The sequence below is a fragment of the Oncorhynchus nerka genome, linkage group LG21 (assembly GCF_034236695.1).
Source record: "Oncorhynchus nerka isolate Pitt River linkage group LG21, Oner_Uvic_2.0, whole genome shotgun sequence".
Taxonomy (NCBI): domain Eukaryota; kingdom Metazoa; phylum Chordata; class Actinopteri; order Salmoniformes; family Salmonidae; genus Oncorhynchus; species Oncorhynchus nerka.
The window spans coordinates 30,610,470-30,623,466 of record NC_088416.1 but is presented as its reverse complement, the minus strand read 5'-3'; the positions used below and the strand labels follow the sequence as shown (position 1 = coordinate 30,623,466).

At 43.9% G+C, this 12,997-nt stretch overlaps 3 protein-coding genes across 4 annotated transcripts; 2 read left to right on the top strand and 1 right to left on the bottom strand.

The window, feature by feature from the left end:
- Positions 1–118: 118 nt before the first annotated feature.
- epor (erythropoietin receptor) lies at positions 119–4,230 on the top strand. The gene is made up of 8 exons (XM_029636319.2): positions 119–417; positions 777–912; positions 1,102–1,268; positions 1,371–1,522; positions 1,665–1,821; positions 1,965–2,052; positions 2,185–2,272; positions 2,441–4,230. Exons 1-8 carry the CDS (start codon positions 318–320, stop codon positions 3,137–3,139), a joined length of 1,587 nt encoding a protein of 528 aa, XP_029492179.1. The 5' UTR covers positions 119–317; the 3' UTR covers positions 3,140–4,230.
- Positions 4,231–4,447: 217 nt separating this feature from the next.
- Positions 4,448–6,541, bottom strand: LOC115110558 (uncharacterized). The gene is made up of 2 exons (XM_029636318.2): positions 6,175–6,541; positions 4,448–5,782 (listed from the first exon to the last, which is right to left on the bottom strand). The coding sequence occupies exons 1-2, from the start codon at positions 6,436–6,438 to the stop codon at positions 5,135–5,137; spliced, it is 912 nt and encodes a 303-aa protein (XP_029492178.1). The 5' UTR covers positions 6,439–6,541; the 3' UTR covers positions 4,448–5,134.
- Positions 6,501–11,571, top strand: LOC115110557 (zinc finger protein 653-like). Of its 2 annotated transcripts, none has more exons than XM_029636316.2 (10): positions 6,501–6,901; positions 7,128–7,165; positions 7,327–7,635; positions 7,779–8,308; positions 8,445–8,619; positions 8,782–8,872; positions 9,014–9,125; positions 9,306–9,420; positions 10,151–10,250; positions 10,472–11,571. In XM_029636316.2, exons 1-10 carry the CDS (start codon positions 6,606–6,608, stop codon positions 10,647–10,649), a joined length of 1,944 nt encoding a protein of 647 aa, XP_029492176.1. In that variant the 5' UTR covers positions 6,501–6,605; the 3' UTR covers positions 10,650–11,571. The 2 variants fall into 2 exon arrangements, with proteins under 2 accessions (XP_029492176.1, XP_029492175.1); XM_029636315.2 differs by having other exon boundaries at positions 8,767–8,872.
- The last annotated feature ends 1,426 nt before the right edge of the window (positions 11,572–12,997 follow it).

Here is a 12,997-nt window from a genome sequence, read left to right as displayed (position 1 = left end):
GTTTGGGGGGACATATTGTTCCAATGGAAGCATGTTGTAACCTTACTCTAGTCCCGCCCACAGACATGAGTGAAAATATTTTGTATGCTCCACCTCTACAGTTGGGTTTGAGTAAAAAGTAAACAGCTTGGCTTGGACACTCGCTCACACCTTATCTCCTGTGATGCACGCACAACTGTGTTGCACTATCCATAGTATCTCGGAGACAGACTGTCACGAAGCGAGATGGAGAAAACAGACGTTTGGAGCTGGTTGCCTACCAGTTATGCAGTACAACAGAACGCGTAGGCCGCTTTGTTCTCAGAGGAGACAAAAAGATGACAAATGATAACCTGAATAAGCTGTTGGTATTTTGTGTATTATTTTGCGCTCAGAAAGCGTCCATCGTGCATGGTGCACAAGCTTTGGAAACTAAAGGTAGGACACATTTTCCCAAATAGCCTACTTGTTTTCGTCACCTTCTGTAACACAAGTGTTTACAATTACAACGCGTATTTTCAATCATGTTATATTTTGTATTTCCACAAAATATGTTTGATGTTTTAGATTTGGGTTAAGATAGAGACAGGTTATCAATTGTCAAAGGTTTTGGTGAATTTGGTGAATTTAATAGCTGTTAAAAATAGTTATAATAATCACTAATCAGCAATAGTCATTCCTCTGGAGCTGTTTGGAGACTTTAAGTCTTCACCTGTGTTTACTAAATTGTCAATACCAATAATGCCCCAACACACATTTTCCTTGTGGACTACGACTTCCCTCCCTTGTCCACACAGTGGCTCTGCTGCTCCACGCTGAGCCAGAGAATCCAAAGTGCTTTGCTGAAGGGATGTCTGACCTCACCTGCTTCTGGGAGGAGGATGAGGAAAGGGCTGGCTCTGCTGACCAATACTCATTCATATATACATACCAGTAAGTCATGATCAGGCAAAGCGCTCCGTTAATAATTGCTGCTACGTGTACCATATTCTCCCACCTTGTCTTGGTAGAAGGTTGCTACCTGCTATGAAGATGTGTTTTGAAGAATGATCACCTCAATTTTCCATTTAGCTTAGAAACTTTATACAAAGTGTAAACAATCCAAATGTCTCTCCTCTGCAGGAATGAGAACAGCAGTGAGTGTTCCGTAACTGCCCTACCAGCAGCAGGTGGCAAGAGGCTGTATTTTTGCAGGTTGTCCCAGACTCAATTATTTGTGCCCCTTGACATCCGGGTGTTTCGGGACGACCTGCTGATCCACAACCGCAGTCTCTTCATTGAACTTGTCTGTGAGTTATAGAGTTTTGGTTGTGGGTGACTTTTGGGAACTATTCCATTTGTTTTTTCTCAGGATTTAGGAATGACATTTTCTTCTCATGTCTGTGTGTCAGTCCTGTTAGACCCGCCTGCCAATCTGACATTGACGAGTACAGGGACGCAGGGGCAGCTGAAGGCCAGCTGGCTGCCTCCCTCTCTCAAGTACATGGGTGACAGCATGATGTACGAGGTCAGCTACGCCATGGCAGGGAGCCACATTGGAAAGGTATGAACAACACACACTCATATCAGAGGTAGAAGTTTTTTTTACCAGACAAGAGAAAAGTTCTTGTGAATAATGGTGCTGTTCCTTTCTTGGCCTTCGGCAGAGATGTGTCAATGACAATGCATTATCATCTCGTCTTCAGGTGGAGGAGGTGCAAGCCAGCTCTGAGCTCATCTTGCGTGGTCTGCAGTCAGGCACTAAGTACAAGGTGCGCATTCGTGTCAAACTGGACGGCATCAGCTACAGCGGCTACTGGAGCACCTGGACTGACCCGGTACTGATGGAAACAATGCCTGGTGGTAAGCTTCTTTCTCCTGCAGCAACATTCACAAAAAGAATGTGCTTGTCTCGTGAGCTCAACATCTTTCTTCTATTTGTGAGGGATCCCTCCCTTGGATTTCATCCCTGGTGTAACCTTGTTGCTGTGATATCTTATTTGCAGACTTGGACCCTCTCATCGTGTCCCTGAGTCTCATCATCTCTCTCGTCCTCACCCTGCTGTCTCTCCTTGTGCTCATGTCTCATCGCAGGTCAGTTACCATAAACAACAACTTTCCAAAGTTTTTGGTCTACCACTGTAACTACACTCTTTAGTGATCTCCTTTGTAGAGACATCCTCAGTGGTGTATTTATGGAATAAGGCTGTACAATACTGTCCTCAGGTTCCTGTTGAAGAAGATCTGGCCAATCATTCCCACCCCTGAAAGCAAGTTCCAAGGCCTCTTTAAGGTTTATGGCGGTGACTTTCAGGTGAGACAAATAAATCCAGTATTAGTCTTCGCATCCTTGGAATATGAAACTCGGTATGAAGTACCCTGTGCAGTGTTTATCTATATATTTTGTGTGTATCGTAGTCTGTTCATCTTGACTCAATATTAGTGCAGACTCCTGAACCTCTCTCATTTGGTTTGTCAATAGGAGTGGTTGGGCCACAGCACTGGAGGCTTATGGTTGAGGCCAACCTACTTCTACTCCGAGGAATTCCCTGCACCACTAGAGGTGCTCTCAGAGGTTAGCCTTGGTCCCGTCTTACCCAGCTCCGCTTTGCCACCCAAGGCCTCAGAGGCACTTGGTGAGGAGGATGAAGACGAGAAGCTAAAGAGGGTGGATTCTGCATTGGAGGGGTGGAGAGAAACCCCCCAGGAGCACTGGCCGATGGACCAGCTCCGGGCTATTCATCAGCACCCTGCACCCTGGACCCAGTCTTCTCTACTGGAGTCCCATGATGCCTATGTCACCCTCAATGCTCAGAACCACAGTGGGGAGGAGCCTCTGGACGACATATTGGAAGAAACCTTGCCCCTGCAGGTTCTCTTTGCCTCTGGAAGGACATCCTCTGAATCTCGATCAGACTTGGGCTCCTTCCAACAGAGCTCAGGATTGGGCCACCTCTCGTCCCAGTCCAGTTTTGAGTACCCAAACCACACCTGGCCGCCCAAGGGCCCTGGGTACACCTACATAGCAGTGGCCGACTCAGGCGTCTCCATGGATTACAGTCCGATGAGCTCAAGTAAGATCGATGACATTGGGAAGGGAGTTATCTATACCAATGAGTACAAGAACGAGATCCCTGCACACAGAAGACCCATAGGTACGCCCATCCACTTTGCATTCTGAATTAAGGCTAAGCTATGTAACAGGCTATGAACTGAGGCTTAAAGGTCCATTGAAGCTGAAAAACAGTTGGGATGTTTGGCCAAGGCTTCTACATGGACTCCATCTTCTTGTCAGTGGAATGTAAAAAGCCAGGGTGTAGGCTACTCTCATAACTATGAGATAACAGACAAAGCAACATTTAAGCTCAAAGGCTTTGGTGAAGAAAAGTCAAAGGTATCCCTGATAAGGATTTCATAATCCTTTTGGATGTCACAAGCTCATTCTCACAATATCCCTTCAATCGGAAGGCAGCTGTTTGAGAAATACATGACCAACGGAAACACTCTAAAGTTGATATTATACAACACATGTAATGTGTATGTTCTAAGATCATTGGATCTTGTAGGTCAATTTATAAGGTTATTTTCTATATTTTTATTGGAATAACTAGATAATGTTGACACTTTCATTGTAAATATTGTGTTTGTCTATTGTGTAAGAGTATCACTAAGACATAGCCATGGTCTTAACATGAAGCTCCTGCGAGAATGAAGAGGTACTGTAGGATGTGCAGGAATGTGTTTAGGCAATGTGTCACATTTCAGTATGATGCTATTGTACACCTCTTGCTTGCAATGCTTAGATCAACAAAGGTTGTAAAAGTCATGATGGTTCCAGTGTTTGAATGTTTGTATATTTGTCTATCTAATTGTCACCTCATTGAATCTTACATATTATCATACATTTTGAGAGGCCATAATTGTTGAAACTGTAAATAATTCAAATGACATTTTTGGGGGGGTTTAAATTTAAACCCTTTAGTTTTCAGTTATTTTCAGTGTTCATTTCTAATCAAACTGGTGAATGTTTCCTGACTTTTTCATGACATGTTATGATAATACTGTGATGATTACCTATACGGAACGTCTGACAATCATTTCTGTAACTCAGTATCTCTTTATGGTCAACAAAAATGTCATTATAATGCCTGAAATATAACAAATGTTAATCAATTCTGATGCGCTTCCATATTAGATATCTTCAATGTTTTTTTTGTACTAATATGATTTAAAAATGTATGGCATTAAAGCAAATGTTATTGGTCACATACACATATTTAGCAGATGTTATTGCAGGTGTATCGAAATGCTTGTAAACTGATTTTCTTGTTGTCCTTTAGTTGAGAAAAACGTGGGGAGACATTCTAATTGCCCCTGATAGCTAATATCTATAGATGGGTTGGTTGTTTAGCAATAAAACCAACAGGTGCACAACTATGTGGCAAAATCGAAGGGGTTGGCTTAGATTGTTGACAACATGTACACTATATTTCATCTCCAATGTTTATTGAAATCATAAAGGTTGTACAATGAGCACTTGTTGTCTCAAATACATAGTTACAGTTGGTGGTTAGCTAGCTAATGTTTACCATATTAGCGTAGACGTGACATCAGTCAAAACAAGACATGGTATCAAGAACAAGATAAAAACTAGCTGAAACGAGCCACTTGGCAGTTTGTCATTATTGTTAGCTATCTGGCCATCCAGAATGACAACACACAGCCTTCTGCCCCATTGAAGAGTGCACATCGTTTTCGTGATGTTCTCTGCTGTCCCGTCTATAACATCAGCCTAATCTTCCCTCTACAAATTATTTTAGAAAGCGCCACAAGCACAACAGTTAGACAGAAAAGTCATGTAAATTAGAATTGAATGGTTGAATGTGAAGTCACATTGTGTAGGAGAGAAGACAACAGGGCAAGGGAGGAGAACAGACTCAAATGATATTGTGCCAAAGCAGTCAGGAACGGTACGATTCAGTCAGAGTGGTTTAATTCACATAAAAACCTTGCTGAAAACTTTTGTATACACTAGTGAAAGCCATTTTGTACAATGGGGAAAAAAACTGTTCCCCTTGCATCTGTCTTTGGGAATGCAATTGTTTAATATAAGTATATATGTTTTTTGCATGTCTTTTATTTCTTCCTTGTCCACTAGTAAGTCATTTAATAGATTTCAAACCATTGTAAACTCCATTGAGCGATTGGGGCAAATGACTAGTCGCCATTCTCGTGCCAGACTTGAGTCCTCCTCATCCTTAGCAATAGGGTCTTCTGTGATCCCAGCACCAGAGAGGTAAACATGCCACGTGTCCTGTGGTCCTGCTACAGCAGGGGCAGAGTTCCAGTCCTGGTCCAAGGTACACCTAACCTGAAAGTAGCGGTCTAACACTGAGAGGACAGGGTCTGAGGAGTCCCCACTAGCATGCCCTTCCCACTCGGACTGGAACGAGGCTATGACCCGACAGGGGGCCAGACTAGCGGCTCTCTCTTCCAAGGTCTGTGAGAGAAATGCAGCCGTGTCATACAGCAGAGCAGAGATGTGTGCAGCAGAGGACTGCTCCGCCTGCTGAAGGCCACCACTCACCCCAGGCCCGCGCAGGTAGCCCTCCAGTCCGTCCACGATGATCAGCGACGGAGGGGCAGCAGAGGACTGCTCCGCCTGCTGAAGGCCACCACTCACCCCAGGCCCGCGCAGGTAGCCCTCCAGTCCGTCCACGATGATCAGCGACGGAGGGGCAGCAGATCCAGAGGCTGATTCATGCAAAGAGGCCACGTCCTGAAGCAAATCTTCCAAGGACCTGGGGTATGAAAACGTGATTTTCTGCAATAAATTCATGCCAATAATCAGAAGTTTGTTTAGGACTTTTCAGGAAAACATTTTCTCCCTCTGATTTTTAGGGAGAACTTGGCCGTGGGCCCATCAGACATGTTTTGTGCTGATAAGTAATGCACATCTCTGTGACTGATTGGGGGTGCTTAGGACATACAAATGTATAATTAACTTGCTACATCTTCCAATTGAACATGGCACAAAATAAAAGTGCTTGATGTCATAAGACATTGTTAGGTCAGTGGGCTGACCAATGATTTCAATAGGGAGTGTGTTACTGTGTGTTATGTCATGTTTATCAAGGTAGTGCCAAATAACACAGATGCTGGAGGCTAGTTGGGTAGTTGTTATTAAGGCTTAGTAGTATGTAAATAGCTAATTACCTTCAAATTGTCGGGGCTCAGGTTGGACATGGATTCGTGTAATGATCCTGGAAGGCTCTGAATTTGAACCTGAGTGAAAAATGAGACTTTGAGCCCCAATTCAGAGGCAGCTGTCACCGCAGCAAGTAGCAATAACGAACGGTTGACGCTACAGTCTCCGACCACCAAGGTACTGCATTTTGATGGTGCGATGATTTTGAAATCCTTCGTTTTTCCATTCTGTTTGATAAATGTCCTAAAGACATGCATCAAAATATCGGCCATATCTTTCTATGGCTATCTATCTACATGTATGAACTTGGTTTATCGTTGATAAAACGTTCTGCTCAATGCGTGATCTGCAAAGAACATTTTTGTTTCCCGCCAAGTGGTGTCACTTCCTGTAAGACAACTTCCGCTAGGAATGACAACAACAGACAGCTGTTGTCAAGATGGCGGATGGCTATGGAGGAGAAGAGGGTCCCCTGGATGCTGAAGAAGCTGGGGATCAAATAAAATCAATTTTGAGGCGTTGTAGAGGCCGTCCCAGGCTCACGGATTCTGACCGAGCACAAAGACGCCTCGAGTCCCGCAAGAAGTATGATGTTAGGCGAGTTTATCTTGGAGAATCTCACAAGGTTTGGAGTGAGCTTCGCCGGCGAACGAGTTTGAGTGACGCTGGACTTGCCGAGTACCTAATCCTGCTCAACTCCACGTACGGGATGAGATACCAGCAAAAATACGGAGGGTATGTTTACTAATAATACATCAAATCAGAATATCAAGCTAGATAGTAACTAATATTGTTTAGCTAGCTTATCCCCTCTCTCGTCCTCTCTTAAATGTGAGTCCCTTCCCCAGGCCACCTCCTTCAATCAATTGGGTTAGCTAGCTCGGGCTATCAACTCAATAGTGCTTAACGTTAACACAGTATCCTCATGCAATAACTTCATATTTATATTCCTGGCCGCTAGGAAGACAACCCCAGAAGTCTGTACGAAACTGAAGAGAGGTAAGAAAGAACAACGCATTGTATCCACCTAACCATAAGTCGCTCTGGATAAGAGCGTCTGCTAAATGACTTAAATGTAAATGTAAATGTAAGAAAAGTATCCCTACATGAGGGATTGATTGATTACATTTATGTCACTGTTGATACTTATTTTCTTACAGGGAAAAATGAGAGAGTGTCTAGCCTTTGTAGCATGGTGACCTGGTACCAGGATCACTCCCAGACCTGCCCACATGAACCGCAGCTCAGAGCTCTGGAACCCCAACCTGGATTCTCCACCTCTGCTATCTGGCAGTGTGAAGCTGACCATTCATTTGTGCAGCACCTCTCCTCGCCACCAAGAGGGGTCAGTGAGCCTGAGATGGAGACAGAGACTGAGGAGGAAGTTGATAGTGACACAAGGACAGAGGATACCAGAGGAATCATGACCAGGAGGAGGAGAGAGACAGATGCCCACATACAGCTCACTGGTAAGAAATACCGAACATTCAGATGCTAATTTGGCTTTTAATTGCTCTGGGTCACATGTAATTGTATGGGAACCACTGATTTGAAATAAACAAGGTAACTTGTATTTAAATGCATCCGTATTCTGTAACCTTCTCTTTCCTAGATGCAGGAGGGGATTTGGAAGTGGCCGGAGCCCCGGTGACTATGGATCAGGTGGAGCAGGCCACAGCTCTCAGCCAGCTCCCAGGGACGGAGGCCCCATCCAAAGACACTCCACTAATGGAGCATCTCTCTGAGAATCAGTCTGTCTGGGAGATGGAGGTGGTGATGGAGGCAGGCAGACAGCAAGCCCAGGAGTCTGACGAGGAGGAGACCGGTTACAATGCTGTAGGGGAGGACATCAACCCAGAGGAGGAGGCGGAGGACCTGAGAAGAGATGGTACATCACAAGATGGCTATGAGTGTGTTGTAGTGACCGCATCCTTAACTGACAGACTGGACAAAGCCAATGAGCAGGACACCACACAGACAATGGGTGACATAGTTGGTGTAGACACTCAGACCATCCTCCATCCAGTCCCAGCCTCTATGCAGGTGCCTGGGCAAGGGGAGCTGTTTGATTCTCAGACACTACAGACTGTGGGGACCACCTGTGAGATACCAGACCAGCGAGAAACTCTGGATGGTTCTCAGGTTAAGAAAAATACTCATTAGTCATTTGTCTTGGAATTTTATCACAATCAAGTGTTTCTCGTCCCTGAAAGCACTGCCTTTATATAGTAATATTAACATGTAGCCTATCCTATGTCCCTCTCCCTGTCATTTATAGCTGATCATCATCACTGGCCCCAGCTACGAGGCTTTGGCATCCGAGGGCATCCAGCTCAACATGGGGGGTGGAGACGTGGAGGAGGTCACCTGCACTGTCATAGAGGGCATGGCTTACAACCAAATGTGCCAGTCAGTGGCAGACTTTAGGACGACAGAGGAAGAATCCATCACAGGTACTGCTGGCACAGAGTATTTTAGCCTTTGCTTACACCAACAGACAATGCATTAGAATATGCTGTAATTGTTGTATATGCTCATTTAATGGATACTGACATTGACAAAAATCAATGATGAATAGCTTGCTATTCCAATGGTTTGAGATATTTTTCTCTCAGGCCTGAGTGACAAGGAGCTGCTCCAGCCCAGTGTTGAGTCTCATGGCTTGGAGCCCACCTGTGAAAGGGAGCTACAGAGGGGCCTAAGCAGGTGAGTGGCCAGCATGGAGAATTATGGGGATCATATCTGTAGAGACAAACTTAGATGGACATGCCATTTTCATTCCCATCTTGACTTCCTCAGAGCACTTCTGTAGACGAACCACGGGCATCACCCTCTTTTCTATTTCAGATGTAGAAGGAGCAGACGAGGTCCTGTCATCGAGGCAGACGGAATGCTCAAGATGTTCCACTGTCCGTATGAAGGCTGTAGTCAAGTCTATGTAGCCATCAGCAGCTTTCAGGTAAATAGGCCCTTTTAGGTACTCTACACTTCAGCTTTTGCCTTGAGTTGGAACACCTTGACCTTGTCGTGCCATCAAGTTACGAATAAAGATAATACAAATGCACACATGTTGCTGTAAATACCATTTCATGCTGTGATTCATAATATGTACTTTTTTTTCTTTGTATGTTCCCTGCAGAACCATGTGAATCTGGTTCACAGGAAGGGGAGGACCAAGGTGTGCCCCCACCCCGGCTGTGGCAAGAAGTTCTATCTGTCCAACCACCTGCATCGCCACATGATCATCCACTCAGGTGGGCACAAACAACTCTAAATCTGGGCTATACTGTACAGTGGTGCATGAGCTAGTAATAATGTATTCATATTTATCCTGCTATGATATGTACTATATAATGCAGCTTGGAATGTCAACCCATCTCTAAAGCTAATGGTTTTGACCGTATGGAACTTTACTGGGTGATGCTTCTTATCTAACCGTGCTGCCCGTGAAATGATTGCTGACCTGGTTGTAAAATCACCCAACTTTACAATGGTCTGTAGAATGGTCATTTAGAATTGCCAAATACAATGGCTGTTAAATACACTAACTGATTTAAGCAATAATGTCTAATGGGGATTCTGAACCACTTCGAAATAAAATCTAATTGATGAGAGCCCCAATCAGCAGAGAGGCTATATGATTTGTGAGCTGTCCTGGGGACTCAATATTACAAGTATATGAATTCTGCACCTCCAGGCTGTGCCCACGCCCAACTAACTTGGGCTTGTCCCTTCATTTTTTAAACTAAGTTTGTCGCAGATGCCGTACCCCCACACATTGACTCGGTACTGGTACCCCCTTTATATAGCCTCGTTATTGTTTATTTAGTCAATATTTTCTTAACTCAATTTCTTGAACTGCATTGTTGGTTAAGGGCCTGTAAGTAAGTATTTCACGGTAAGGTCTACTACACCTGTTGTATTCGGCACATGTGACAAATAAAATTTGATTTGATTAGAATTTTTCCGTCAAACTTTGTGTAGGAGTCCGAGACTTCATCTGTGAAACATGTGGGAAATCGTTCAAAAGGAAGAATCACTTGGAGGTTCACCGGCGCACGCACACAGGAGAGACGCCCCTTCAGTGAGTGAAACACTTTGATCACTCAAGTTTTTACACCCAGACGGTTTATTTCATTTTCTCTACACATTTTATATTTTGGTTTTGTACAATATATGCAATTGTGTCTCATAAACAGAAATGACTACATTGCACTCCTAAAAACACTTTCTGCAGATTAGAATCATCTTACATTTTCCCCCTTTATCTCGTCTCCCTCCTCCACCCCTCTACCTCTTCTGCAGGTGTGAGATCTGTGGGTACCAGTGTCGCCAGCGAGCATCTCTCAACTGGCACATGAAGAAACACACCCCCGAGGCCCACTACAACTTCACCTGCGAACACTGTGGCAAGAGGTTTGAAAAGCTTGACAGTGTTAAGTTCCACAAGTTAAAGAGCCACCCAGACAAACAGGCAACATAAGGTGCAGTGCTGCTGGAATGTGCACTAAATATCAACTGGTCAGGGTCAGACCAGAAAGGGACTGAATCTGTCGACACAGAGAAGAAGAGTGCCCGTAGAGACTGGTATGCCCTTTTTGGGAAAGAGCAGCTCTTTTGAATGAACATTGCTTAGACTCTCTCACTATAATGGACTTTAGAACCTGCTCTCAAAGCTGTGCTGGACACAGCCTAGCTGTTGATATTGTACATTTCAGCACAATTGTTTACATAATGTGCTGTATGCCTCTAAACCATACTGTCTCTATACCATATTATTAACATATCCATAGATTCTCTCTTTTTTTATTCATTTTTATACCCTTGTCATCCACAGTTGTAATGTACTTGTTTGGAAAAAATGTTTTTTTTTGTGTTAATTCTTGTGTTCTCACGTCAGTACATGAACTGATGCCTACTGGTAAAATGCCAAAACTAACAACTTACATATTCATGGGGAAATTATAATTACGTCTTGAGTAGTAATTGTAACAATGTGCATATGGATGTAAAGGACATGTCAATGGATTCAGAAAGAAGAGTTGTGTTGTCACACAAGTGGGCTGCCTACATTGAAATAGAGAATTGGTCATTTTTGTCATTGACCTGACCAAGGAGTAGTCTTTTTGTGTGAAAGTCTTGCATCATCTTTCAGATCTGTCTGTTGAACTGTGTGTCTATGAACAGAGTGGTGTTGTATTGTGTACTAAAATGGCAAATGTAGTTTTTGAAAACCTTTTTTTCTAAAGATCCAAAGCAGAATCGCTAATTTATAGTTATTTTCCTGTTTTCTGTATTACTGAAATGATCAATGTAAAATATGTGAATATGGCCCAAATAGACTACATATTTATGGAAGAGACATTTGTTTGAGACAAATGTAAAATAAAAAAAGGAGTATTGTATTGGAGTTTGGGATTGTCTGATGTGGCAAGGAAAGGCATAATGTGAGTGTTGTCACTGACACACAAGGAACTGGCAAACATATTTTCAGTGGATGGTGGGATGAATATAAATCAAATCCAATGTTATTTGTCACATACACATGGTTAGCAGATGGTAGTGCGAGTGTAGCGAAATGCTTGTGCTTCTAGTTCCGACAATTCAGTAATAACCAACAAGTAATCTAGCTAACAATTCCAAAACTACTACCTTATAGACACAAGTGTAAGGGGATAAAGAATATGTACATAAAGATATATGAATGAGTGATGGTACAGAGCGGCATAGGCAAGATACAGTAGATGGTATTGAGTGCAGTATATACTTATGAGATGAGTATGTAAACAAAGTGGCATAGTTTAAAGTGGCTAGTGATACATGTATTACATAAGGATGCAGTAGATGATATAGAGTACAGTATATACGTATACATATGAGATGAATAATGTAGGGTATGTAAACATTATATTAGGTAGCATTGTTTAAAGTGGCTAGTGATATATTTTACATAATTTCCCATCAATTCCCATTATTCAAGTGGCTGGAGTTGAGTCAGTGTGTTGGCAGCAGCCACTCAATGTTAGTGGTGGCTGTTTAACAGTCTGATGGCCTTGAGCTAGAAGCTGTTTTTCAGTCTCTCGGTCCCAGCTTTGATGCACCTGTACTGACCTTGCCTTCTGGATGATAGCGGGGTGAACAGGCAGTGGCTCGGGTGGTTGTTGTCCTTGATGATCTTTATGGCCTTCCTGTGACATCGGGTGGTGTAGGTGTCCTGGAGGGCAGGTAGTTTGCCCCCGGTGATGCGTTGTGCAGACCTCACTACCCTCTGGAGAGCCTTACGGTTGTGGGCGGAGCAGTTGCCGTACCAGGCGGTGATACAGCCCGACAGGATGCTCTCGATTGTGCATCTGTAGAAGTTTGTGAGTGCTTTTGGTGACAAGCCGAATTTCTTCAGCCTCCTGAGGTTGAAGAGGCGCTGCTGCGCCTTCTTCACGATGCTGTCTGTGTGGGTGGACCAATTCACTTTGTCTGTGATGTGTACGCCGAGGAACTTAAAACTTACTACCCTCTCCACTACTGTTCCATCGATGTGGATAGGGGGGTGTTCCCTTTGCTGTTTCCTTAAGTCCACAATCATCTCCTTAGTTTTGTTGACGTTGAGTGTGAGGTTATTTTCCTGACACCACACTCCGAGGGCCCTCACCTCCTCCCTGTAGGCCGTCTCGTCGTTGTTGGTAATCAAGCCTACCACTGTTGTGTCGTCCGCAAACTTGATGATTGAGTTGGAGGCGTGCGTGGCCACGCAGTCGTGGGTGAACAGGGAGTACAGGAGAGGGCTCAGAACGCACCCTTGTGGGGCCCCAGTGTTGAGGATCAGCGGGGTGGAGA

Excerpts from the sequence above, each read along its gene's own strand:
- epor (XM_029636319.2), top strand. The coding sequence starts at position 318 with ATGACAAATGATAACCTGAATAAGCTGTTGGTATTTTGTGTATTATTT. Across the intron at positions 418-776 it reads ACAAGCTTTGGAAACTAAAG|TGGCTCTGCTGCTCCACGCT; the intron begins GTAGGACACATT and ends TTGTCCACACAG. Across the intron at positions 2,053-2,184 it reads GTGCTCATGTCTCATCGCAG|GTTCCTGTTGAAGAAGATCT; the intron begins GTCAGTTACCAT and ends TACTGTCCTCAG.
- LOC115110558 (XM_029636318.2), bottom strand. The coding sequence starts at position 6,438 with ATGGCCGATATTTTGATGCATGTCTTTAGGACATTTATCAAACAGAAT. Across the intron at positions 5,783-6,174 it reads TGAGCCCCGACAATTTGAAG|AAAATCACGTTTTCATACCC; the intron begins GTAATTAGCTAT and ends AATTTATTGCAG.
- LOC115110557 (XM_029636315.2), top strand. The coding sequence starts at position 6,606 with ATGGCGGATGGCTATGGAGGAGAAGAGGGTCCCCTGGATGCTGAAGAA. Across the intron at positions 8,620-8,766 it reads AGAGGAAGAATCCATCACAG|ATATTTTTCTCTCAGGCCTG; the intron begins GTACTGCTGGCA and ends CAATGGTTTGAG. Across the intron at positions 9,126-9,305 it reads TAGCCATCAGCAGCTTTCAG|AACCATGTGAATCTGGTTCA; the intron begins GTAAATAGGCCC and ends TGTTCCCTGCAG.